Source organism: Siniperca chuatsi, linkage group LG19 (assembly GCF_020085105.1).
Source record: "Siniperca chuatsi isolate FFG_IHB_CAS linkage group LG19, ASM2008510v1, whole genome shotgun sequence".
NCBI classification, from domain to species: Eukaryota; Metazoa; Chordata; class Actinopteri; order Centrarchiformes; family Sinipercidae; genus Siniperca; species Siniperca chuatsi.
The window spans coordinates 4,723,187-4,747,395 of record NC_058060.1 but is presented as its reverse complement, the minus strand read 5'-3'; the positions used below and the strand labels follow the sequence as shown (position 1 = coordinate 4,747,395).

The window sequence follows — 24,209 nt, the reverse complement described above, 5'->3', positions numbered from 1 at the left end:
ACAAACTAAATTCCATCACCACCATTGCATTAGGCTGGAGGCAGAAATATCACACACAGATGTTTCAGAACTGATCCTTTAAAGAGCAATTTAACAGCAGCTGGAAAAGTCTTTGGCACCAGCCTCCAAAACCTGGTATCTGTCAAACCATAATTATTTATATCATGTAGATGCTGCATATTGTACAGCATCTACATAATACATATACTATACCTCACTCATTACAGTCACAGACCCAATATAGCTGAAAATATCCAGGAATGTGAAAATGTGCTCTGTAACTCACTGTAGATTTGAAAAGCAACATAGAGTGTGGGGCTTTTATGGGTGTGTGTGTCTGTATGTGTGTGTGTTTTTTCTTGTGTGTTTTGGAGGGCAGAGGAGTGGGGGTGGAATGAGGGAGGAGGGAGGGCTGGCAGTTTTCAGTCTCCACCTAAATGGATCCTGCACCATTAGTGAGCCGTCCACGCTGTCGCTAGTGGGCAAACGAAAAGGTTGAGCTGCAGAAACCCCCCTGCAGGACCCCCAGTGATGTCAGTCTGGAGAGAGAGAGAGAGAGAGAGAGAGAGAGAGAGAGAGAGAGAGAGAGAGAGAGAGAGAGAGAGAGAGAGAGGACAGTTTGAGTTAACATGAGGAAATGAAGCAGTGTGCAAATATGTAGAGAGACCCAGACAAACAGGAGCAGAGAGAGAGGAGGCAGCTGCTATATGAGAAGCGATCCAGGGCAGAGAGGTGAAGAGAGGAGAGGAGCGCTGCTACAGCTCTCCTGTTCTGTGCATGGGAGGGGGAAGCAGCAATTTGACAGCTGAAGCTTACCTCAGCGAATAGTGCAGCAGATATCGGCCAGGAGGCCATCTCCTCCTACTCTTCCTCTCCCTCCTCCTCTGCGCTCTCTCCCTGCCGGGGGAATAAACGACCTGCTCAGCCATCTCGCCTCCTCTTCACTGCCCACTTCCATTTCCCCCCTTGTTGTCGTGCATCCAAATCGGGATGCGGACCCAGCAGGGCTCAGAGGGGGAGATGCCCCTGCATGGGGGCAGCTGTGGCAGTAGTGGCAGTGGCAGCTCTGGACTGTCGCCTGGGTCCGACTCAGATGGAGGGAGCCTGGCAGGCGGAGGGGTGGACAGCATGGTGGACAGAGGTCTTGGGGTGGGTGGATGTATGGGTGGAAGCGGAGGTAGCTTGGGCAGCACTCTGAGGGGGGTCCTGTCTCGCTATTGGAGCTTGGAGAGTCTGCACTCCACCACAGGTAAGTGCCTTGCACCCACGATGCAGGTCTGTGCAGATCTCTCTCAAAATCAGTAAATTGCAATATGTAATTTGCAACTTGTAAATATAAAGTCTCCTTTTTCATGCACATGAATGCATACACTGCACTGTCTGTGACCACATGTGTACACCAGCAGACTGACACACTGCCATGAGGTTAGTGTGTTATCCAGGGCAGAATTGAAAGTGTAGTTTGTGTGTGTGTGTGTGTGTGTGTGTGTGTGTGTGTGTGTGTGCACGCATTATGACAGGGTAGGTGTTTGGGTGGGCCGGCTGCTTGGCTTTCTAATCATGCAGAAAGAGCCGGAAAATACCAACAGCTTCGCCTTTCACAGCACAGGTTCTTCGCTGGTTCGCTCCTTTTACTGATTTAAATCTGTGTGCTTATCTGCTACACACATGGGTTATATACTGTGTAGGTATGTTTTTATTTGCCATGGTTGCACTCATGGTGGCCCTCAGGTAGCATTTAAAGAATCTGACTGACCATCCTCAACTCTCAGGACTCTTGGGCTGGGTGTCATTTGAAATTTTTCAAAATCAGTGCTGAGAGTTTTTAAACTATATTTTCTGGCATTTTTGCCTGGTTATTTGAAAGTGACAGCACAGAGATGACAGGAGAGAGAGGAGGAGTGACATGCAACAAACATTCACAGGCAGACTCAAACCAGCCATATGGTGATTACATGGTCTGTGTCTGAAAGCCATGGGCCACCAGGATGCCCATTTGATACTTTTTTCAATGTCTTACTTTGAGAAATATAAACATTCAACAAAAGTTTTTTTAATCAAATATCTTTCTCAAACATTAAATGTCTGTACACAAGCAACTGTTAAAGAACTTAAACTTAAAATAGAATAGTCTAAAATGAGCAATTTTGTTTTGAATTGCGAACTATCTGATCAAACATAAACAATTAAAACTAAATATTCATTTCACATTTCTTTCACAGTTTTCATCTCAGTACTACAAACACTTGTTGGGTTAGGGCTGTAAGTAAAGATTATTTTCAGTATTGATTAGTCTATAAATTGTTCGAAAACAGTGAAAAATGCTCACACTCCAAGAGCCCAACGGTGACATCTTCATATTGATTGTTTTATTTGACCAATAGCCCAAAACTCAAAGATATTAATTTGTATGTAATTTACAAAGATATAACAGATACAACAGAGCAGTGTCATCAGCAGCAGTTTTTTCTTAGACATGGACACTAGCTGAAGGCCTGGTAGTGTTGTATTGTCATTTTAATGGTGTCTCTTTGCTTGTGTCTAGCTTGTTTGTTTATGTACATGAATGATTATGAACCTTTGCATCTCATAATTGATATGCATGCTTTCAATCACCAACCCTACCTGTTGGCCTATTTTTCAGTCGTTGTCATGGGACTGCATTCACTGCAGCTTTCTAAAGAAGGACCAGGAAGAATAGGAGAGAAACTGGCCTTTAGGTCAAGGCTTTGTACAGCTGTGAAATTTAAAGCTGGGAGCAGCAAAATCAGTGTAGGGGAGACATATTTGCTCATAACACTGGCATTTAGCCAAGATCTGCTTTGTTGAAATGGCATCACAATAGCTTTATTGTGACTCCCAGTTGTTGTCGTCAGCTTTATCACTCAGGCTGTGTGTGTGTGTGTGTCTGTGTGATGAGCTGTGATTTTTAACTTGTAAAGTTAATGTGATTGTGTCAAATCAGAGAGAAGGGGGTGGTGGTGGAGGAAGGGCGAAGATGTACAGTAGAATGGGAGGAGGGTCAGAGACAGTACTGAATATTCCCATTGCAACATTAGCAAGTCTTTGTTGCTCAGTCTGAGGTGGACGAACAAGCATATATGCTGGCATGCTATTGTATTTACAGTGGTGTGTAAAAGTGTTTGCCCCCTTCCTGATTTCTTATTTTTTTGCATGTTTGTCAGACTTAAATGTTTCAGATCATCAAACAAATTTAAATATTAGTCAAAGATAACACAAGTAAACACAAAATGCAGTTTTTAAATGAAGGTTGTTATTATTAAGGGAAAACAAAATCCAAACCTACATGGCCCTGTGTGAAATAGTGATTGCCCCCTAAACCTAATAACTGGTTGGGCCACCCATAGCAGCAACAACTGCAATCAAGCGTTTGCAATAACTTGCAATGAGTCTTTTACAGTGCTGTGGAGGAATTTTGGCCCGCTCATCTTTGCAGAATTGTTGTAATTCAGCCAGTTCAGTTTCAGTTTTGGAGCATGAACTGCCTTTTTAAGGTCATGCCACAGCATCTCAATAGGATTCAGGTCAGGACTAGGCCACTCCAAAGTCTTCATTTTGTTGTTCTTCTTTGTCTGTCAGCCTCACTAGAAAGCTGTATCAAATTCACATCTGAATCCATATAAGGTTTGGCTATTATGCAACAGATGTTGAATAAACATTCGCAAACAGTTTGCTCAACTTATCTCCACTAGGCCACTCCAAAGTCTTCATTTTGTTCTTCTTCAGCCATTCAGAGACCCCACAATGACATCCAAAGAACTGCAGGCCTCATTTGCCTCAGTTAAGGTCAGTGTTCATGACTCCACCATAATAAAGAGACTGGGCAAAAATGGCATGCATGGCAGAGTTCCAAGATGAAAACCACTGCTGAGCAAAAAGAATATTAAGTCTCATTTTTGCTAGAAAACATCTTGATGATCCCCAAGACTTTTGGGAAAATACTCTGTGGACTGACGAGGCAAAAGTTGAACCTGCTAACCTGTTAACCTGCTCAAAAGATGCTCTGTGCTTTATGTCATAGTGGCGCTTCACATTGCCACTTTTAATAATCGTCATGGTCTTGGAACATGTGAGACATACTGGTTTTGAACTGCCTGTGGGAAGATTGAACATGTAAGAGTCTGTCCATTCTTGATTAAAAACTGTGTTTTCGCTATCTACTTTTATCTTTTTAGAGCACGCCATGTGAAATTATTTCTCTGACTCATCTCGTCTCTACTCTCCCTCTGTGTGTATACCTCACTCACTGACTCGACTCGCAATGGTTATGCACAGATTTGATTTGCTGAGTAGCATCATGTGAGATGATTTACAACGCATGCAATTGGTATGTGAGTTTCCTGGGCCGCTAAACCAGTGCCGTAAAGTCTAGAAAAGCTGCGCCAGTTAAAATAAAAACCTTCCATTAAATGTAATAATTCTCAACAATTTATTGATATTCTCTACAGCAGACTGGGAGAAAGAGAAAGTGCGGCGGCAACATGACAAAGGCCGGGTGAGAAATTAATAGAGCTTGGACTAAAAGTGCCCTTGAATGCTCATAAACTTTCTTTTTTTTGCTGTTCTTTTAAAAAAACAAAACAAATCTTTGTGCCGCAAATTCAGTGTTTATTTGATAATATAACGTAATATTTATAGATTATTTCAGAGTTTAGTAAATGCCCCTTCACATCAGTTCAAGGGGCAAAAAATAGGCTATCCCCACATGCTTTAAAACCACCTTCATCATGCCAGTGCCTAAACACTCCACTGCTGGCTTAATGACTTCCGCCCTGTTGCACCCACCCCCACCATCATGAAGTGTTTCAAGAGGCTGGTCCTGGCTCATCTCAACACTTGCCTACAACCCATTGGACGCCCTCCAATTCGCCTACTACCAGAACAGGAGTACGGGGGATGCCATCTCCATAGCTCATCTCAAAACTTACCTACCACCCACAGTGGACCCCCTCCAATTTGCCTACTGACAGAACAGGAGTATGGAGGATGCCATCTCCATGGCGTTACACACCACCCTCTCCCACCTGGACAACAATAACACCTACAGTGGGTACGGAAAGTATTCAGACACCTTTAAATTTTTCACTCTCTGTTTCATTGCAGCCATTTGCTAAAATCAAAAAAGTTCATTTTATTTCTCATTAATGTACACTCAGCACCCCATCTTGACAGAAAAAAAAGAAATGTAGAATTTTTTGCAAATTTATTAAAAAAAGAAAAACTGAAATATCACATGGTCATAAGTATTCAGAACCTTTGCTGTGACACTCATATTTAACTCACATGCTGTCCATTTCTTCTGATCCTCCTTGAGATGGTTCTACTCCTTCATTGGAGTCCAGCTGTGTTTAATTAAACTGTCTATATAAGACCTTACAGCTCACAGTGCATGTCAGAGCATATGAGAATCATGAGGTCGAAGGAACTGCCCAAGGAACTCAGAGACAGAATTGTGGCAAGGCACGGATCTGGCCAAGGTTACAAAAGAATTTCGAAAAGAGCACAGTGGCCTCCATAATCCTTAAATGGAAGAAGTTTGGGACGACCAGAACTCTTTCTAGACCTGGCCGTCCAGCCAAACTGAGCAATCGTGCGAGAAGAGCCTCGGTGAGAGAGGTAAAGAAGAACCCAAAGATCACTGTGGCTGAGCTCCAGAGATGCAGTAGGGAGATGAGAGAAAGTTCCAGAAAGTCAACTATCACTGCAGTCCTCCACCAGTCGGGGCTTTATGGCAGAGTGGCCCAACGGAAGCCTCTCCTCAGTGCAAGACATATAAAAGCCTGCATAGAGTTTGCAGAAGGACTCCCAGACTATAAGAAATAAGATCCTCTGGTCTGATGAGACCAAGATTGAACTTTTTGGCGGTAATTCTAAGCTGTATGTGTGGAGAAAACCAGGCACTGCTCATCATCTGCCCAATACAATCCCAACAGTGAAACATGGTGATGGCAGCATCATGCTATGGTGGTGTTTTTCAGCTGCAGGGACAGGACGACTGGTTGCAATTGAAGGAAAGATGAATGCGGCACTCTTCCAGAGTGCTCAGGACCTCAGATTGGGCCGAAGGTTCACATTCCAACAAGACAATGACCCTAAGCACACAGCTAAAATAACAAAGGAGTGGCTTCGGAACAACTCTGTGACCTTTCTTGACTGGCCCAGCCAGAACCCTGACCTAAAACCAATTGAGCATCTCTGGAGAGACCTGAAAATGGCTGTCCACCAACGTTCACCATCCAACCTGACGGAACTGGAAAGGATCTGCAAGGAAGAATGGCAGAGGATCCCCAAATCCAGGTGTGAAAAACTTGTTGCATCATTCCCAAGAAGACTCATGGCTGAACTAGCTCAAAAGGGTGCTTCTACTCAATACTGAGAAAAGGGTCTGAATACTTATGACCATGTGATATTTCAGGTTTTCTTTTTTAATAAATTTGCATACATTTCTACATTTCTGTTTTTCTTCTGTCAAGATGGGGTGCTGAGTGTACATTAATGAGAAATAAAATGAACTTTTTTGATTTTAGCAAATGGCTGCAATGAAACAAAGAGTGAAATACTGAATACTTTCCTTATCCACTGTATGTGAGAATGCTGTTCATTAACTTCAGTTAAACATTCAGCACCATCATCCCCTCCAAACTCACCCTGAACAAAGGCGTACCACAGAGCTGTGTGCTGAGTCCTCTTCACCTTCGGCTGCACACCTGTACATGGGAACAATACCATTATCAAGTTTGCAGACAACACAATGGTGGTTGGTCTCATCAGCAACAATGATGAGTCAGCCTACAGGGAGGAGGTCAAGCACCTGGCATTGTGGTGCACTGACAACAACCTGGCCCTCAACACCAACAAGACCAAAGAGCTCATCGTGGTCTTGAGGAAGACCAAAGGTGGCACACAACCCCCATCCATAACGGGACAGAGACTGAACATGTCACCAACTTTAAGTTTCTGGGTGTCCATATGTCTTCAACCCTGGTCAAGAAGGCTCACCAGCATTTCTTCTTCTCCATCTGTCTCCTCAGATTGTGGTGAATTTCTACCGCTGCACCATCGAGATCATCCTTCCCAACTGCATCTCAGTATGGTATGGCAAGTGCTCTGTCTCAGACCGGAAAGTATTCCAAAGGGTACATCCCGGTACTCCACTCCCCACCATTGAGGCTTTCCAGCACAAGCGGTGTCTGCGGAGGGCGTGCATCATCGTCAGAGATACCTCTCACCCCAGCCACAGACCGTTTACCCTCCTCCCCTCTGGGAAGTGGGAAGTACTACAGGACTCTCCGTTCCAGGACAAGCAGTTAAGGAACAGCTTCTTTCCCTCAGTTGTCATCTTGCTGAACTAGCATAGATACATGTAACTAAAGCTCTTTTTTTCTGTTGTTTTTGCCCTTGACAGATAGGAGAGGGAGTGAAGGGGGGTTTGGAGTTGAGATTTCCACTGAAGAAGATTAAAAGAGAAGTTTAATCTGATTTAGGTTGGAGGATTGTTTTTTTCTTTTGGAAGGAGCTGGGGCAAATGAAAAGTCCCTCCATTTAGTGCTGGCAAAATGACAGGAGGACGTCTGTCTGCTACACAACACTGAGCCCCTCACACACACACACACACACACACACACACACACACACACACACACACACACACACACACACACACACACACACACACCCCTCCTGAGGTGAGGAAATAAGTGGATTGTTATAGTGTTCGTTATCATTCCTGAGCTAATGGTAAAAAAATTGGCCTTTAGCCTTTCAGATCTTTGTTGTTAATCCTACTGTCCCATGTTGAATTCAAATGGGCCAAATAATGTACAGGTTGCATTGATTCTATTGGCAACAAAAAGAAAATTTCAAAATTATCAACAGAACTTTTCTTCTGCTACCCCCACCTCTAGATCCAACAAATAAATGTTGCAATTGTTGTGCTTATAAAGGAAGAAATAACCAAACTTAACTTATCCTTTTGCTTATTTTTGTGTTCCCGAGTTTGCAGCAGCTCTTCAATTAAATTTATTTCGGTTAAATTTTATTTATATAGCGCCAATTCATACCAGAAGTTATCTCATTGCACTTTTCATATAGAGCAGGTCTAGACCATACTCTTCATATAGAGCAAGTCTAGACCTTACTCGTTAAATATTATTTACAGAGACCAAACAATTCCCACCATGAGCAAACACTTGGCGACGGAGGCAAGGAAAAACTCCCTTTTAACCAGCAGAAACCTTGAGCAGAACCTAGGCTCAGGGTGGGCAGCCATCTGCCTCAACCGATTGGGTTGAGAGAGAGCAGAAGGAAATAGAACATAAAATAGCACAATGCAAATTCCACAGAGATTTAAGATAATAGTAATGGTAATAGTGGTGGTAATAATATTAATATTAATTGAAAAAAATAATGATAGCAATAGTAATGATAATAGTAATAATCAGGGATGTGATTGGCTAATGACAAAAAAGCAGGAAAATATAGAGCGCAGATTATTTACTGCTGTGTACCAACCCGTTTGGCGCTTTAGACGCAGGTAACGATGTATTTTCACTGTGCACAAAGCGGATAGTCACTCAAAATTGAATTGAAATAGTCAAACAAACTGAATATAAACATAAATACATAGTCCCTAGCAGCTGTAGGCAATTTGAGGGGGGACGAGGGAGGACGCTATCCCCAAGGACTTACACTACTGAAACTGTATCCCAAATTATCACACATGCTCTCTCAAATTATTATGGATGTCCTGAAAGAATAGTTTTGTTAATAAAGAGAATGGTGATCCATACTTTGTATGGCATCAAATTAATTTCTTTACATGAACAACAGTTCATGTTGACAGGGTATTGCTCTTGTGGCATCAGCATTATAACATCAACTTCCTACACTGCTCTCTTCTTGTATTGTTACTTAATGTAATGTAACGTGATTCTGCACTGCAAAGTCATTTTCTTTATTCCTTTAGTCTTTAACTTTAAAATCCTGGTTTCACATGATGAAGACCAGAATCCTGAGATGTTCCTTAAAAGAGGGTGGTGTCAGGTTGCATTATGCATGATCAGGGAGAGTAGGTTGCAATTTACTAGACTGGCTTAGGTTGTTCATGCTTCGTTCTGCTTTTTATGCAGAAGTTGAATCCGTAATGACAGAAACCCTAACATTCAGATCTCCATCAAAAATATTATAGGTCTATAGGCTTAGATGAAGAAATCGTTGAAGTTAGTTGGTGAATCTGAATCTTTTTCCTTGAGTCTGTTTCCTCACCCCTTGTTAGAATTCATTCTGATCCATTTACCATCATACAGCATGACACTACTCTCTCCCAGAAATGGTGCATCCCGTCCCCTACAGAGCTTTGTCATGCCTGACCACAAACCACCATTACGCATGTCACTTCCTCCTCTTGCACTCAGTGCTGTACGGCCCAAATAACAATAAAATTGTCAAAATGATGCCACAGAGGTCATGTGTTTAAATATGTCTGTGACTGGCCCATGCTTAACATGTTAACGCTTACTTCTGTGTGGGCCTGTGAATAAAAGCAAGGCCAGCTGGCAACTGTGCAGCACACTGTGCCACTCAAACACACACACACACCCACACTGCCAACTGTCCTCATCTGTGGGGCAAGAAACAGTGAGGGGAGGAGGGAAGGTTGTCTGAAAGCGTCCATCACAAAAAATGGGAGGCACAGAGCTCTCTGGGAAATAGGTCGCTGTGGAACAGCCATTCAGCCTGAAGCGTTTCAGTGCTCTACCTCTACTGACGTTCCGTAGTTGAGATGGGGACAGGGAAACAAAGAACAGAATTACTGCAATGATTTCCTTAGTTTTATCCATTTGTTAACTACTTTGTCATCTAATCCATTACTACAGCTCAGCGGCTGTCTGCAATGGTATGGCATGACCAAATAAAAAGTTTCTTGTCACTGTTGTTTGGGGAGGGAAATTTGTTCACTACTGGTAAAGGTGTATAATTCAGGAAACTCAGATACCATCAAAATTAGCTCTTGAACCATCTTCCTTGATGTGGTTTCTGTGGATGCCATGGTCTCACGACATTGTGTCAAGTTGATAAATCAGAATCAGAATCAGAAATATTTTATTAGTCCCAGAGGGGAAACTCTTTTGTTACAGCAGCTCACTATCATGTCAGTGAACACAGGAATAGAAGTACTAAGCAAAAAATATAATACACTATAATGCAGGTAAGATAAATTAAGTACCAAGTGGGTATAAGTATAAAATTAAAACAAGTGTGAACTACAAAGTGGGTTTACCGGTTGATGATAATAATACGGTATAAAGTAATAGTGCATGAACTGTCAAGTTAAGTGTAGCTTATTAAGACTATCATGAGGTGGAAGACACTGTCCAAGATGGCATGTAGTTTGGCCAGCATCCTCCTCTCTGACACCACCAACAGAGAGTCCAGCTCCACCCCAACAATGTCACTGGCTTTACGGATCAGTTTGTTGAGTCTGTTAGCGTCCGCTACCCTCAACCTGCTGCCCCAGCTTGCAACAGCATACAGGATAGCACTAGCCACCACAGACTGATAAAACATCTTCAGCATTGTCCGGCAGATGTTGAAGGACCTTAGCCTCCTCAGAAAATAGAGGTGCCTCTGGCCCTTCCTGTAAAGCGCTTGAGTGTTATTAGCCCAGTCCAGTTTATTGTCCATGTGTACTCCCAGGTACATGTAATCCTCTACAATGTCCACACTGACCCCCTGAATGGAAACCGGCTCCTTAGACTTTGTCGCATTGAGCTGCAGATGTTTCTGCTCGCACCATGAGACAAAGTTACCCACCACAGCCCTGGGAGGTCAGTACCACCGGTCTGTAGTCCTTGGAGCCACTGCGTCTTCGGCACAGGAGCGACGCAAGATGTCTTCCACAGAACAGGGACCCTTTGAACACTCAGGGTCAGGTTGAAAACATGTTGAAGGACTCCACATAGCTTGCGTCCTTAGTGTTAGCATACAGCAGGTCCAGTGTCCTCTCCTCTCTAGTAGGACAACTCACATACTGGGTGAAAAGTTCAACCATCATCAACTCAGCTGCAAATAACCAAGCCTGTTCATGAGCGCACCCACCCGCTGTCATCATGTTTGCATTGGAAACTATGAAGGTGCCAGGGGCAACTGCTCACTGTCTGAAAGTACCTTGAATGCTAGCCAATATCAATTAAAGCAAAAAACGTGTAAAACACAACATTCAAGTTTTGCATGGCAAATAGAGAATTAACCCTTTTTACCCCCCAAAAATCTTGTTTTTGCTTTCAATATATTTTGCTTTCTATTTGTATTCAAATTACATGTCAAGAATCAGAACAATGTCTTGATGAGAATAACTGAAAACAATAAAATCTAAGATACACAACCCTAGTTATGGTTGGTTCCCAAGAGCTGGTTTCCTTTGGATCCAGTTCCCGGTTGAGTTTTTGTGCACATTTATGACTGTATGCTCAAAGACCTCTTGTGGTTGATTCAAAGTTTTTGAAAAACCTATTTTATTAACTGCTCTGTTTTATGTCGCCGTTGACTGCTCACTTCTCTTAATCAGCTGGTAGGTTAAGTACGTTTGTTATATCAGTTACGTTACGCAGGCACGTGATGCAAGTTAAATACGTTACGTAAGTTAACTTACATATCAAAGTTCACCTTTGGCTTCACACGAGACATGAACAGCGGTCTCCTAGGTGGAAGTCCTGTGTTTGTTTTACCCATCCATCCACCCCGACCTCGTCCCTACGCAGACATTGTCGTTCTTTATACTACATCACCTGACATTTTTTTATTATTGATGACATTCATGCATAAAATGACACGCCGTCTCTGCACCATGGATGTATAATAAGACCTGTATAAGCCACTGTCGCACAGCCTTGATTCCAATTTTGCCCAGTGGCCACTCGCAGTATTGCAGCGTAAAATTCCCCTGTGGCCCAAAAAGCATTTTCCCCATAAACCACCATATAAGAGATGTCTGTAAAACTGTTGACAGGATACCTTGCAAACAAGGTCAATTATGATTCTTTCTATTATGAATTTTTGATCCATGGTGGTTTTATATTTGTAAAACTTTCCTCGAGCAGAGAAAAGTGATTTAAAAATGTGTGACATCATCACAATGTAAAGAGCAGGAACTTGCGGGCAGGGGCCAGCAGGAGAAACACTACTGCGCATATTCAGTGGGTCACATACCCGCAGAAGCTAGAGACTTTTGGCATATGCGCCAGCGGGCAATTCTTATTAGACTGAATAGGCGCTGTGGTATCTAGGTCTTATTATACATCCATGCTCTGCACAATGTAAATCAGTAGAGACTAAATACCATGAAATTACACACAAAACACACAAAAAGCAAAACAGGCATTGTGATAACACACAAAACATGCAAAATTACACTACGCGTGTTATTCATATGCCATTTGGTAATACCAAGCCTGGCGGAAATCTGCACTCTACTGGGTGCACTCTTCTAGTTCATTAATTATTTCTGTAACCACTGAAATGAAACTTCTGGCTGTTATCTGGTTAATGTGCTCTTTATAAGTTTGTGTCTGTACTCAGCCAAATATTGTTCTTGAGGGAAAGAAACTTTGCTCTGTAACCCTACTCTATAACCATCCACTGATCACGTCATCTCCCAGAATTTCCCAGTTCATTCATTTCATATATCAATAATTTAAGCTAATTAGCTTAATAGTTGTGGATCAAGTAGCTTGAGAAAAAGAGAAAAAAGTCAGTAGGCTACAGCTGTTATTTCAAGGTTCAAGGTTAATTTATATGTCATTTTACAACACAGGGTTGCACAATGAAATGAAAGTTATAGCCCCCTTCATGCTGCACACACAAAACGCATATACAAATATTTAAAATTAGAATAGAATAAAAATAAAAACAATATATACAGTTATATACATATACAAAAGGTAGTGGTATGGTAATGTGCAAAAAATAGCATAACAAAAGTTCTGTCATTTATTTATGGTGGAGTGCGAAGGATGAGTTGGAGTTGAGGATTCTCACAGCCTGAGGAAAGAACCTGCTCTGTAGACTGGTGGCATGACAGTGGATACTTCACTATTGCTTGCCACAAGCCAGCAGGGTGAACAGGCTGTGGTTGGGGTGGGTATTGTCTTTTAGTATCTTTTGGGCTCTGCACAGCAACCTCACCTCACCAGTATCACCGATGCTCAGAACATGGGTGCCAATGATGTTCTGGGCAGTTTTAATCAACCGCTGCAGAGCCATCTTGTTCTGGACCGTGCACATCCTATGCCAGTTTGTAATGTTTCCAATCAGGATGCTTTCTATTGCTTCTTTGTAAAAGTTAACGAAGTTCGTCTTCGCTTCCTTTTTCCTGAAAGCAACAATGTTTTTGCTTTTACGAAAAAAGCTGATGTTGAGCAGTAGGCTGTTCTCTGTGCACCATCCTGCAAGACTGTTAATTTCCTTGTGAAGTCTCATTGTTGTTTGAAATCCGATGATGGTAGTGTCATCCACAAACTTCACAACAGAGTTCTATCCAGCTTGGGGATTGCAATTGTGGGTTTACAGCATGAACAAGAGAGGGCTGAGCACACAGCCCTGGGTGGTTCTGTTTTTCAGTACTAGAGTGGAGGAGGTGTCAATCGCCAATCCGAACAGACTGGGGTCTGTAGTACTCAAGCCCAGAGTGTTAAATTTGCAGTTTCATTGGGGTGATTGTGTTGAATGCTGAGTTGAAATCAACAAACAGCATTCTGATGTAGGTTTAGTTTTTTTTGAAGGTGTGTGAAGACTGAGTGGAGGGCAGTGGAGATGGCATCCTCTGTGGATCTGTTGGCTCTGAATACAAACAGGTGAGGGTCCAGGCTGGCTGGGATTGTGCCACAGGGTGGTAATCGTTTAGACTAGACACTGCAGACTTTTTAGGTATAGGGATGATGGTGGCTGTCTTGAGGTGGAAACACTCTCCTGTGACAATATGTTAAAAATGTCAGTAATGACATCAACTATCTGGTTGGAATGTGCAGCTTTACTCACATTCACTCTCAGCAGGGTTCTTCTCACATCTGCTGTTGATACTGAAGCTTGGTTTATGCTTGACACAGTGGCCCCGGTGAGAGGGTCCACGGGCCATCATCACGCAGTTTGGCCATGCACATCTGAATTTTAGTCATCTGAAATTTAGGCGTCCAGGGCGTGCAGGGCGCTGTTCATTTCAATATGGACACTGATGCTGGCTGAGTAAGTTCGTTTCTACAAACACATCTGGCACCCTTCTTTGAGAGACCACAGGGACAGCCAAATGAGTCCTGGTCGGAGCCAGCTGTAAATCTCCTCAGTATGATAGTTGTGAGCCGACTGTCCCTCAGTGGCCAGAAGCCACTGTTGTGGAAGCGGGGCATGTATAGTCAATCTATACACTCTGATGTCGATCAACCAATAGGTGAAAAGTTAACCCCATAACATACAGCCCCCCTCATTTGCATAATTAAGCAGAAATGCATAAAGAAATGTAAAAAGAAAAGATAGAAATAAATAAGTGTGGGGAAATAAATGGTGGGGGAAAATGCAAAGGGAAAATAATACATACATGAATAAATACATTTACAATTTTTTTTAAACGAATAAATAAATGAACAAATTAATAAATAAAATGGAAAATTAAATGAGAAAGTAAATAAATACATGTAAATATAGAAGCTAATTAAAACAGAAAATAATTTGTGTCACATTTTATAAATTATTTAATGCCTATATTAATTTTAATATTATTTTTGGTGCATTTAATGGCATATTAATTTATTTATTGAGCCATTTATATATTTATTTTTTATTTTGGCAGTTCCGGTCCTCCATTGTTAAGCTCATCTGGCAATGTGGCCTTACACATGTATAGCAGATTAAAGGTTGCAATGCATTAAACTGATTATATCGATTTACCTTAATTTTGGTAAGAGGAAGGAGCAGATTTACACTCACTTCCAGCTATCAGAATGAAATCAGTGTTCATATTAAATAATAGAATCTAACTTACGTTAAATTTATTTTAAAATGGGGCACCACTCCTTTAGCAGGAGAACATCCTTATAGTCATTTGTAATAATAAATAAATAAATCAATGAATAATCCATTTAGTCTCGATCTGAAGTTGCTACAGAGTTTTTGTCTTGGGACAGTGACCGGAATATTTCATACACACAATAACCAAAGTTTTATAAAAGTTAATTTAAGTATTAACTACGCACACACACAACTATAACTACTAGACTACACAAACACAACTAATATTACTACTACTAGACACACAAATGAACGGATAAATGCAACCATGAATGAATGATATGAACACAGCAATGGATAATTAAGTGAATGAATGACCATTTGACATCAGATGATGCAGTGAATGCTTATTTTGGCTAGCGGTATCAACTTTCAACTGTGTAAACACAGGAAACCACATTGTGGACAAACTTTAATAGTTACCAATTAAATAGACTAGGCACCGTTCAGCAACTGAGAAGTTTTTGAAAGTCAAGGGAGATTATTATTAGAAATTATTAATCACCTGAATACCTATGTTGGTGGGTGATCCTAATTTTGATCTAACATTATGTTTCTTAATTACTCTTATTGAGCTAAAGCATCAAACCCCATACAGGAAAAGTATCTGTTGTTTCGAGCGGGGTTGTTTGTGTTCAAGGGGTGACTTCACTCCACCCTATCTTATCATAATTCTTTCTACTGAACTAATAAAGTTTTAAGTTTAATTCTTCCATGTTCTCCCAGGCACCACGCACTTTTATGAATAAAATGGGATATTATCCACTAATAAGTAATTAACAGACAGTGTTAATTAAATGTGATACATGGTAATATATGTTACAACATCTGCTATTATAATGACACATCATATATAGGTTATACACACATTTATCTGTAACAGTAAATTAAATAGTTTTGAAATAGCAATCTTTGAATCTCAGGATGTCTTTTGTCTGCCTGCTTGTCTCTCCTCTCAGAGGGTAGAGAGGAGGAGAGGGGTCAGCAGACACACAAATGCACTTTGAGGGCCTGTGGGATTCAGCATTTCACTTACATTTTCTTTTATTACCAGCCATGATAAATTAATTGTTGTGTAGATGCATATTCACGTTTTCTGTTATATTAGGTATTCAACAAAAGTGGCTGTACAGAAACGGCTTTATTTTTTAAGGAAGCTTAAGAAGGCAAGATTCCTGTGCCAAGTTCTTGTTAACTTTTAAAGAGGAGCAATAGAAAGCATCCTGACTGGAAACATCACAAACTGGCACGGGATGTGCACGGCCCAGGACAAGAGGGCTCTGCAGTGGGTGATTAAAACTGCTCAGAAGATCATTGGTACCAATCTACCAAGCATCAGTGATAAAGGTACTGGGACAGAGGAAGTCACTGGGGGAAAGCTTATCAGTTCTCTGGACATGGATGTTTATGGCTCAGAGGCCAACTTTCAGAGAAGTTTAAATCTTTTTTATCAATAAGGATAAAAAAATATTCATCTGAATCGTGGTTGATCAATCTACACATGATGGGGGTGCTCTTGCTATGGTAGCCTGTGATGGTCTGGACCACCTGCCACATGTTTTTGGTGTTGTTGGTGTTGAGGTCTCTCCCCAGTCTCTCCTGATGCCTCCACTTTGCCTCCTTGATGCCAGCTTTCAGTCTTGCTCTGGCGGTGCTGTATGCTTTCTTATTACCTGACCGAAAAGGTAGCTTTTTTGTGTGGTGGTTATCGTTTAGGGGCACATGATCTCATGTATAGCAACTGAAGTGAGAAGTTTTTCCACAAATCAATAGTCTCCAGTGGCTTTTCTTTCAATGATGATTGATTAAATAGTAAATTAGAACTGAAGTATTGGTGTTTGTTTTTCCTTTTCAAACTTATGAATATTTGTTTAAAGTGGATTATTGCAACACAAGGGTGAAACTGCCATTTCATAATGTCCATGAATTATGATTAATAATATTATCCAGTGTAGTTCTCCTGGTTCCTTTCCCCTTCTCTGTTTGTGTCGGGACAAATGTGAATACACCTGTGCTTGATAGTGCCTATGTGGAGTAATTTCAGTGATCATGCATGGTTTCATGTTAAAGGCCTTGCTGTAATAGAAAATGAATTGTTTGCCATTAACCAGTAGTGAACTGCTGCAGTCAGTGCAATGTGTCAATATGTCCCTCATAATTAGGCAGCATTGGTTTGCTTTTCATTTTAAAATGATAAAAACTAATTTCAAAAGCAGAATAGGGCCCTCACCTCTCCTTTCATCTAGGCTTTCTAGTTGGGGAATGATTTTATTGTCTTTGTGATCACCACATAATCACATCAACACATTTGCACACATGATGTCACTGATTATGTACATTCCTTAAGATTGATGTGGTTCTCCTGGGTGGCAGCATCTCTGGACATGTGCCAGTCTGGACTCAAAACAGTCCTATAGACCTGCTGTAGCTTCATCTGTCCACACTTTAACTGCTTTTTCTTATGGTTTGACCCTTTTAATCAGCTAGGAATAAGTTGGCAGGAGAAGCAGGGAAATGTGGTCTGATTGTCATAAGTAGGTGCGAGGGAGGGTTTTGTAGCTGCCAGGATTGTTCGTGTAAACACGGTCCAGGGTATTGTTTCCCCTGGTGGCTGTGTGGACATTCTGGTGGAATTTAGCTAAAACAGTTCTGAGGTCTGTTTGTTTAAAATCGCCAGCTACAATAAAATTACCATCTGGTTGTTTTGTCATGTGACTGCTGATGACCTCATACAGTTCCTGTAGTGCATTTTTTTAATTTGCGTCTTGGGGAATGTAACCAGCAGCAACAAAAAATTCTCTGGGCAGATAATGTAGTCAGCATCAACATTAAAAAATGCTAATGTGTCAGATACATATATAAACAACATTTCATATATTCTGCTGATCATGTCTTTTTCAGGTCAGAGCTACAGGTTGTGAACATTAAACAGGCTGATATTCAAAACTGTTTCTGCCTCCTCAGCCAACAAAAGATCATTGCAGATATTTAAATACTTGGTGTTTCTAATTTCAGTTACTTGCAAATGTTAAACGTTAACCAGATCAGGTTCGATATGGGATTTAAAAAAATTCAGATTCAATACCAATTTGATAATATGCTACCAAACCTCATCCCTTGATAGGCTTTAAACAGAGACTCAGAAAGACCAATGAAAATCCATATTGCACAACATTTTCCTTCCAGTGTCTGACAGTGATCAATACAATGTAGAGATGAAGTCATCCCTGCAGTGAACCCGAGTGTCAAACAGAAGAACGATCTAAAGTGCTGGTAGCAATTAACTGCCTAATGGTATTGTTGTCTACAAACAGCCCATTACTTCATGTCAGAGGAGCACTGCGTGTTCCATAAAAGAGATGGAATGCTATGGTGGTTATTGTTTAGGGGCACATGATCTCATGTAGCAACCAAAGTGAGAAGTTTTTCCACAAATCAATAGTCTCCAGTGGCTTTTCTTTCAATGATGATTGATTAAACAGTAAATTAGAACTGAAATATTGGTGTTTGTTTTTCCTTTTCAAACGTATGAATATTTGTTTAAAGTGGATTATTGCAACACAAGGGTGAAACTGCCATTTCATAATGTCCATGAATTATGATTAATAATATTATCCAGTGTAGTTCTCCTGGTTCCTTCCCTCTTCTCTGTTTGTGTTGGGACAAATGTGAGCACATTTTGAATACACCTGTGCTTGGTAGTGCCTATGTGGAGTAATTTCAGTGATCATGCATGGTTTTATGTTAAAGGCCTTGCTGTAATAGAAAGTGAATTGTTTGCCATTAACCAGTAGTGAACTGCTGCAGTCAGTGCAGTGTGTCAATATGTCCCTCATAATTAGGCAGCATTGGTTTGCTTTTCATTTTAAAATGATAAAAACTAATTTCAAAAGCAGGTTTCCATCATGGGTGTGGGCACACTGAGGGTTCTGCAGCTCCCCCTACTATCCGGCGTTAAAAAAACCAGCAGTATATAATAAAAAGCAGTTTGAACTTGTGTTTACCAATATATTTGTGTGTAACATATACCTAGTACCAATGTCTGTGGAGCGGTAATACTTTTATTTTTGTTTTATTTATACAAAATTTTAATAATAAATGAATAATCAATTATCAAAATATCTATCTAGCAGTGGTAAGTCAAATGCAACTGGACTTGTAGATTTTGCAAAGATGTTTGCCTGTGATCTAAAAAAGCTTTATCCGTTATGAATTACTGGTGGGCAGTACCATGCATTTAACCTTCGTAAGGTAAATCTACAGCAAGTCTAGTTTCAGCAAATGTCTAAAAGCAACATTTGTTTATGTTCAGGTGACAAAGCCCTGTAGTGGCCATAGGAATTATGGCTCTTGTCCATCGGGAGCAAATGAGGAAGTAGAGTGACGTTCTAGAGCAACAAGTCCTCAGAGGGAGGAGGTTGGGGTGGATGAATGGGTCAACAAAACATTGGACTTTAACACAGGAGACTGTTGTTTGTTTCCAGTTTCTAACCAACAGTCAACACTGGTTTCTTTTACCCATGACCAAGATTGTTCTATAACCTTAGCCTAGTGATTATTACTGTAACCATGATGATGGTCCCCTAAACTTAACCAAAGTAGTAATTTTAACCCAAACTATGGTCCTTCCCTAAACCTAACCAAATCTTTTTGTGCATAAACCTAATCAAACCTTAACCATACCGATGTAAGATAATAAAACAGATACATTTTTCACTTTCGGAAGGCACAGACATGATGATACCCTGCAGATAATGGTGTCAGATCAGAAAACACCTCTATGTATCATTCTAGAGAGATTTTGTTGTTTAATTTGGAGGACTTCTTGACTTCTAGATATCATTTGACCTAGATGACTGACAATCTTCACAGATATATCAAAATTTGTATGACTGATTATTTTCTTTTTGCGATGTGACAGTTGTTGAAAGTTGTAACTTGCTAAAGGTTGGAATTTTTCTATTGCTCGCCCACCTGATTCTAGAGATGTTTCAGAGGAGTTTTCAAGTGTCACTGAATCAAAATAGCCAAAGAGGCTCCACCAGTTTATGTTCCATCTGTGGTCATCATGTCAGCCAGAGCCCCAATGACAGAAAGAGGAGTTCAATCCATCCAGATTGAAGCTTGTTAGCTTAGCTTGTTAACTAGCTAATTAGCCAGCTAATGAATTAGCCTTGGGTTAGCATATGCTAGCCACCAAAGTCAAAATGTAATAGAGAAGTGGAATTTAGGATGATGATACTTTTGAACAAAGGGCGTCTGTGTGAGGTTGGAAAATAAAGGTCCTCAGGAATCTTAACACAGGGCTTATGTAACACAGAGTAGCTTAAATTTCTGAGTTCCCAGTCCATTTTTCAGAATTGAGAATGACTTCCGGATGGGAGCCGAAACGTCTTGATTCTGAAAACAGTGTCCAGATGACTACGACTGAAACCTTTTCTACGATAGAACACTCCTGGACGAATGAGGGACTACACCGTCTTATTGTCATTGTGAGTATGTTAGCATGCTGATGTTAGCATTTACTAGTGCCTCACAGAGCTGCTAGCGTGGCATCAGACTCTTAGTTTTGTTGTTGTGAGTATATAACATATACCCAAATGTGGAGTGGCTCTAAAGTTTGAAAGTTTTAAGATTAGATGTATTCTCAGTGCACTGTATTTTCATGAACTATAACCTGAAACCTTCTTTATCTGTTTCTCTCTCTCTCTCCCTCGTGACTGTGTGCTTTTTCTCTGTGTCTCTCTCATCTGTCTTTTTCACAATTTTCACTCTACAGTGTTGTGTGTAGTTGCTGTGGCCGCTTTGAAACAACCTTTTCTGTTGTACTCTTGGGTAAATCATTCTAAAAATTGGTCTACAGCTTTGGTAATGGTTGTTGGGTAGAAATTATCATAGAGATTTATATAATTTAGTATGATGTAATTATATACAACATTCCTCAGCACTACCACCTTTGATTGCCTTCCCATGTGCCATGGTTTCCATGCTCATAAAATAACCAGCATTCAAAGTTAAACTTGAATTATGTTTTTTTATCAGATCAAATCACAGCGTTTTACTGGACAAGACACTAGTAACTTTACAGCAGATAGCGTCTTTTGACTAATGCTAATAGATTTTCATTTTTCTATATATGACCTTTGGTTCTCCTCAGTGTATCATTTACTAAGAGGCACATATAACAGCCTCCACATATCTAATGCAGCATTAAAACACTTGATTTAATATACAATGTGTAATCTAGTCTCCCTGTGGCTGGCTTGGCAGCACCCCAACTACAAAGAAAGCTAAAATTATTTCTCTTTGTCTTTGTTGGAAAAAGAGGAGAGGAGAAAGAAAAGATTGCCTCTCTGTCTCTGCTGTCTCATTGGCAGGCAGATATTCAGAAGTCTCTCGCCTTTAAATAGATTTCTTCTGATGGCAAGGCATACCGACGCCCCTGGGCTTAGAAGAACTGAGGCTGAAACTCTTTCCAACTCTCTTCATTGCATCCATCACTCTCTCTCCACGTTGCCGCTCCGTACGTCACTGCTGGGAAGGGCAGAGCAGGGTGAGCAGGTTTGACGTGAGGTTTGATGGTGCAGCTGCCTCTATGCTGGCTGCTCACACTGGTGTTGATTGACAGGCAGGCAGAGAAACAGCACAGACAGGATCAGGGGTGTTTGGGATGATGGAGGGAAGCTGGCAATTAAATAACAGGTTGACAATTGTCTATTGCTGCCACTGCATCACTTCAGACAATGGCCCTTTTGCATGGCCACACCTGATTTACAGCAGACATGAAGGCTTCATCTTTGTCAATTTCCCATTTATTTTTTTCTATATGAAGTACAGTATTGCAAAACAGTTACTAGTGTGTAAGTACAAAGTAGTCACTAGGAGCAGTAATTTAGAAAATAGTTTTGGTTTTAGAGAGGGGCTGGACGCTCCATTTCTCTGGCGTTGCCTGCGGGGAGAGGCGGCGGGCTGGTGTGGGCCTGCTCATAGCCCCACAGCTCAGCCGTCACGTGTTGGAGTTTACCCCGGTGAACGAGAGGGTCGCGTCCCTCCGCCTTCGGGTGGGGGACAGGTCTCTCACTGTTGTGGCGGCCTATGGGCCGAGCGGCAGTGCAGAGTACCAGGCCTTCTTGGGGTCCCTGGGAGGGGTACTAGACAGTGCACCGCCCGGGACTCCGTTGTTCTACTGGGGACTTCAACGCCCACGTGGGCAACGACAGTGCCACCTGGAGAGGGGTAATCGGAAGGAACGGCCCCTGATCTGAACCCAAGTGGTGTTCAGTTGTTGGACTTCTGTGCTAGTTGCAGTTTGTCCATAACTAACACCATGTTCAAGCACAAGGGTGTCCATCAGTGCACGTGGCACCAGGACACCTAGGCGAGGTCGATGATCGACTTTGTTGTCGTATCATCTGACCTCTCCGGCCGCGTGTCTTGACACACTCGGGTGAAGAGAGGGGCGGAGCTGTCAACCGATCACCACCTGGTGGTGAGTTGGATCCGCTGGCAGGGGAGGAAGCCGGACAGACTTGGCAGGCCCAAGCATATCGTGAGGGTCTGCTGGGAACGTCTGGCGGAGCCCGCTGTCAGCAGGGTCTACAACTCACACCTCCGGAGAGCTTCTCCCAGATCCCGGGAGGCTGGGGACATTGAGTCCGAGTGGACCATGTTTTCCACCTCCATTGTCGATCGCGGCTCTCGTAGCTGTGGTCGCAAGGTTTCTGGTGCCTGTCGCGGCGGCAATCCCGAACCCGGTGGTGGGCGCCGGAAGTAAGGGATGCCGTCAGGCTGAAGAAGGAGTCCTATCGGGCCTTGTTGGCTCGTGGGACTCCCGAGGCAGCTGACAGGTACCGGCAGGCTAAGCGTGCTGCAGCCCGTGCGGTCACAGAGGCAAAAACTCAGGATTGGGAGAGGTTTGGAGAGGCCATGGAGGAGGACTATCGGTCGGCCTCAAAGAAATTCTGGCAAACCGTCCGGCGGCTCAGGAGGGGGAAGCAGTGCTTCACCAACACCGTGTCGGTGCGGGTGGAGAGCTGTTGACCTCGACTGGGGATGTTGTCGGACGGTGGAAGGAATACTTTGAGGATCTCCTCAATCCCGCTGTCACGTCTTCCGAAGAGGAAGCGGAGGCTGGGGACCCGGAGGCGGACTCATCCATCACCCTGGCTGAAGTCACTGAGGTTGTTGGCAAGCTCCTTGGTGGCAAGGCTTCAGGGGTGGATGAGATCCGCCCTGAGTATCTTAAGTCTCTGGATGTTGTGGGACTGTCTTGGCTGACACGTCTCTGCAACATCGCGTGGCGGTCTCTGGGACAGTGCCTCTGGACTGGCAGACCGGGGTGGTGGTCCCTCTGTATAAGAAGGGGGACCGGAGGGTGTGTTCCAATCACAGAGGATCACACTTCTCAGCCTCCCGGTAAGGTCTACTCCAGGGTACTGGAGAGGAGAATTCGTCCGATAGTCGAACCTCGGATTCAGGAGGAGCAGAGTGGTTTTTCGTCCCGGTCGTGGAACACTGGACCAGCTCTATACTCTCCATCGGGTGCTCGAGGGTTCATGGGAGTTTGCCCAACCAGTCCACATGTGCTTTGTGGATCTGGAGAAGGCATTCGACCGTGTGCCCCGGGCGCTTTGTGGGGAGTGCTCTGGGAGTATGGGGTCCGGGGCCCTTTGCTAAGGGCTGTCCGGTCCCTGTATAACCGGAGCAGGAGCTGTGTTCGCATTGCCGGCAGTAAGTCAGACCCGTTCCCGGTGCATGTTGGACTCCGCCAGGGCTGCCCTTTGTCACCGGTTCTGTTCATAATTTATATGGACAGAATTTCTAGGCGCAGTCAGGGGCCGGAGGGTGTCCGGTTTGGGAACCACAGGATCTCATCTCTGCTGTTTGCAGATGATGTCGTTCTGATGGCTTCTTCAAACCAGGACCTGCAGCATGCACTGGGACGGTTTGCAGCCGAGTGTGAAGCAGCTGGGATGAGAATCAGCTCTTCCAAATCTGAGGCCATGGTTCTTGACCGGAAAAAGGTGGTTTGCTCTCTTCGGGTAGGTGGGAGTCCTTGCCTCAAGTGGAGGAGTTCAAGTATCTCGGGGTCTTGTTCACGAGTGAGGGACGGATGGAGCGTGAGATTGACA

General features: G+C 42.6%; 1 protein-coding gene across 3 annotated transcripts in view; it reads left to right on the top strand.

The window, feature by feature from the left end:
* Positions 1 to 24,209, top strand: part of arhgef4 (Rho guanine nucleotide exchange factor (GEF) 4) — a 132,903-nt gene that overhangs the window by 16,049 nt on the left and 92,645 nt on the right. The window contains exon 1 of one of the 3 annotated variants that reach the window (XM_044177376.1): positions 398 to 1,249. The exons of the other annotated variants lie outside the window; for them this stretch is intronic. Coding sequence (XP_044033311.1) covers positions 991 to 1,249 — 259 coding nt within the window. The 5' untranslated portion in view covers positions 398 to 990. Of the gene's footprint in view, positions 1 to 397; positions 1,250 to 24,209 lie in introns of those variants that run through there. 3 annotated transcript variants of the gene reach the window in all.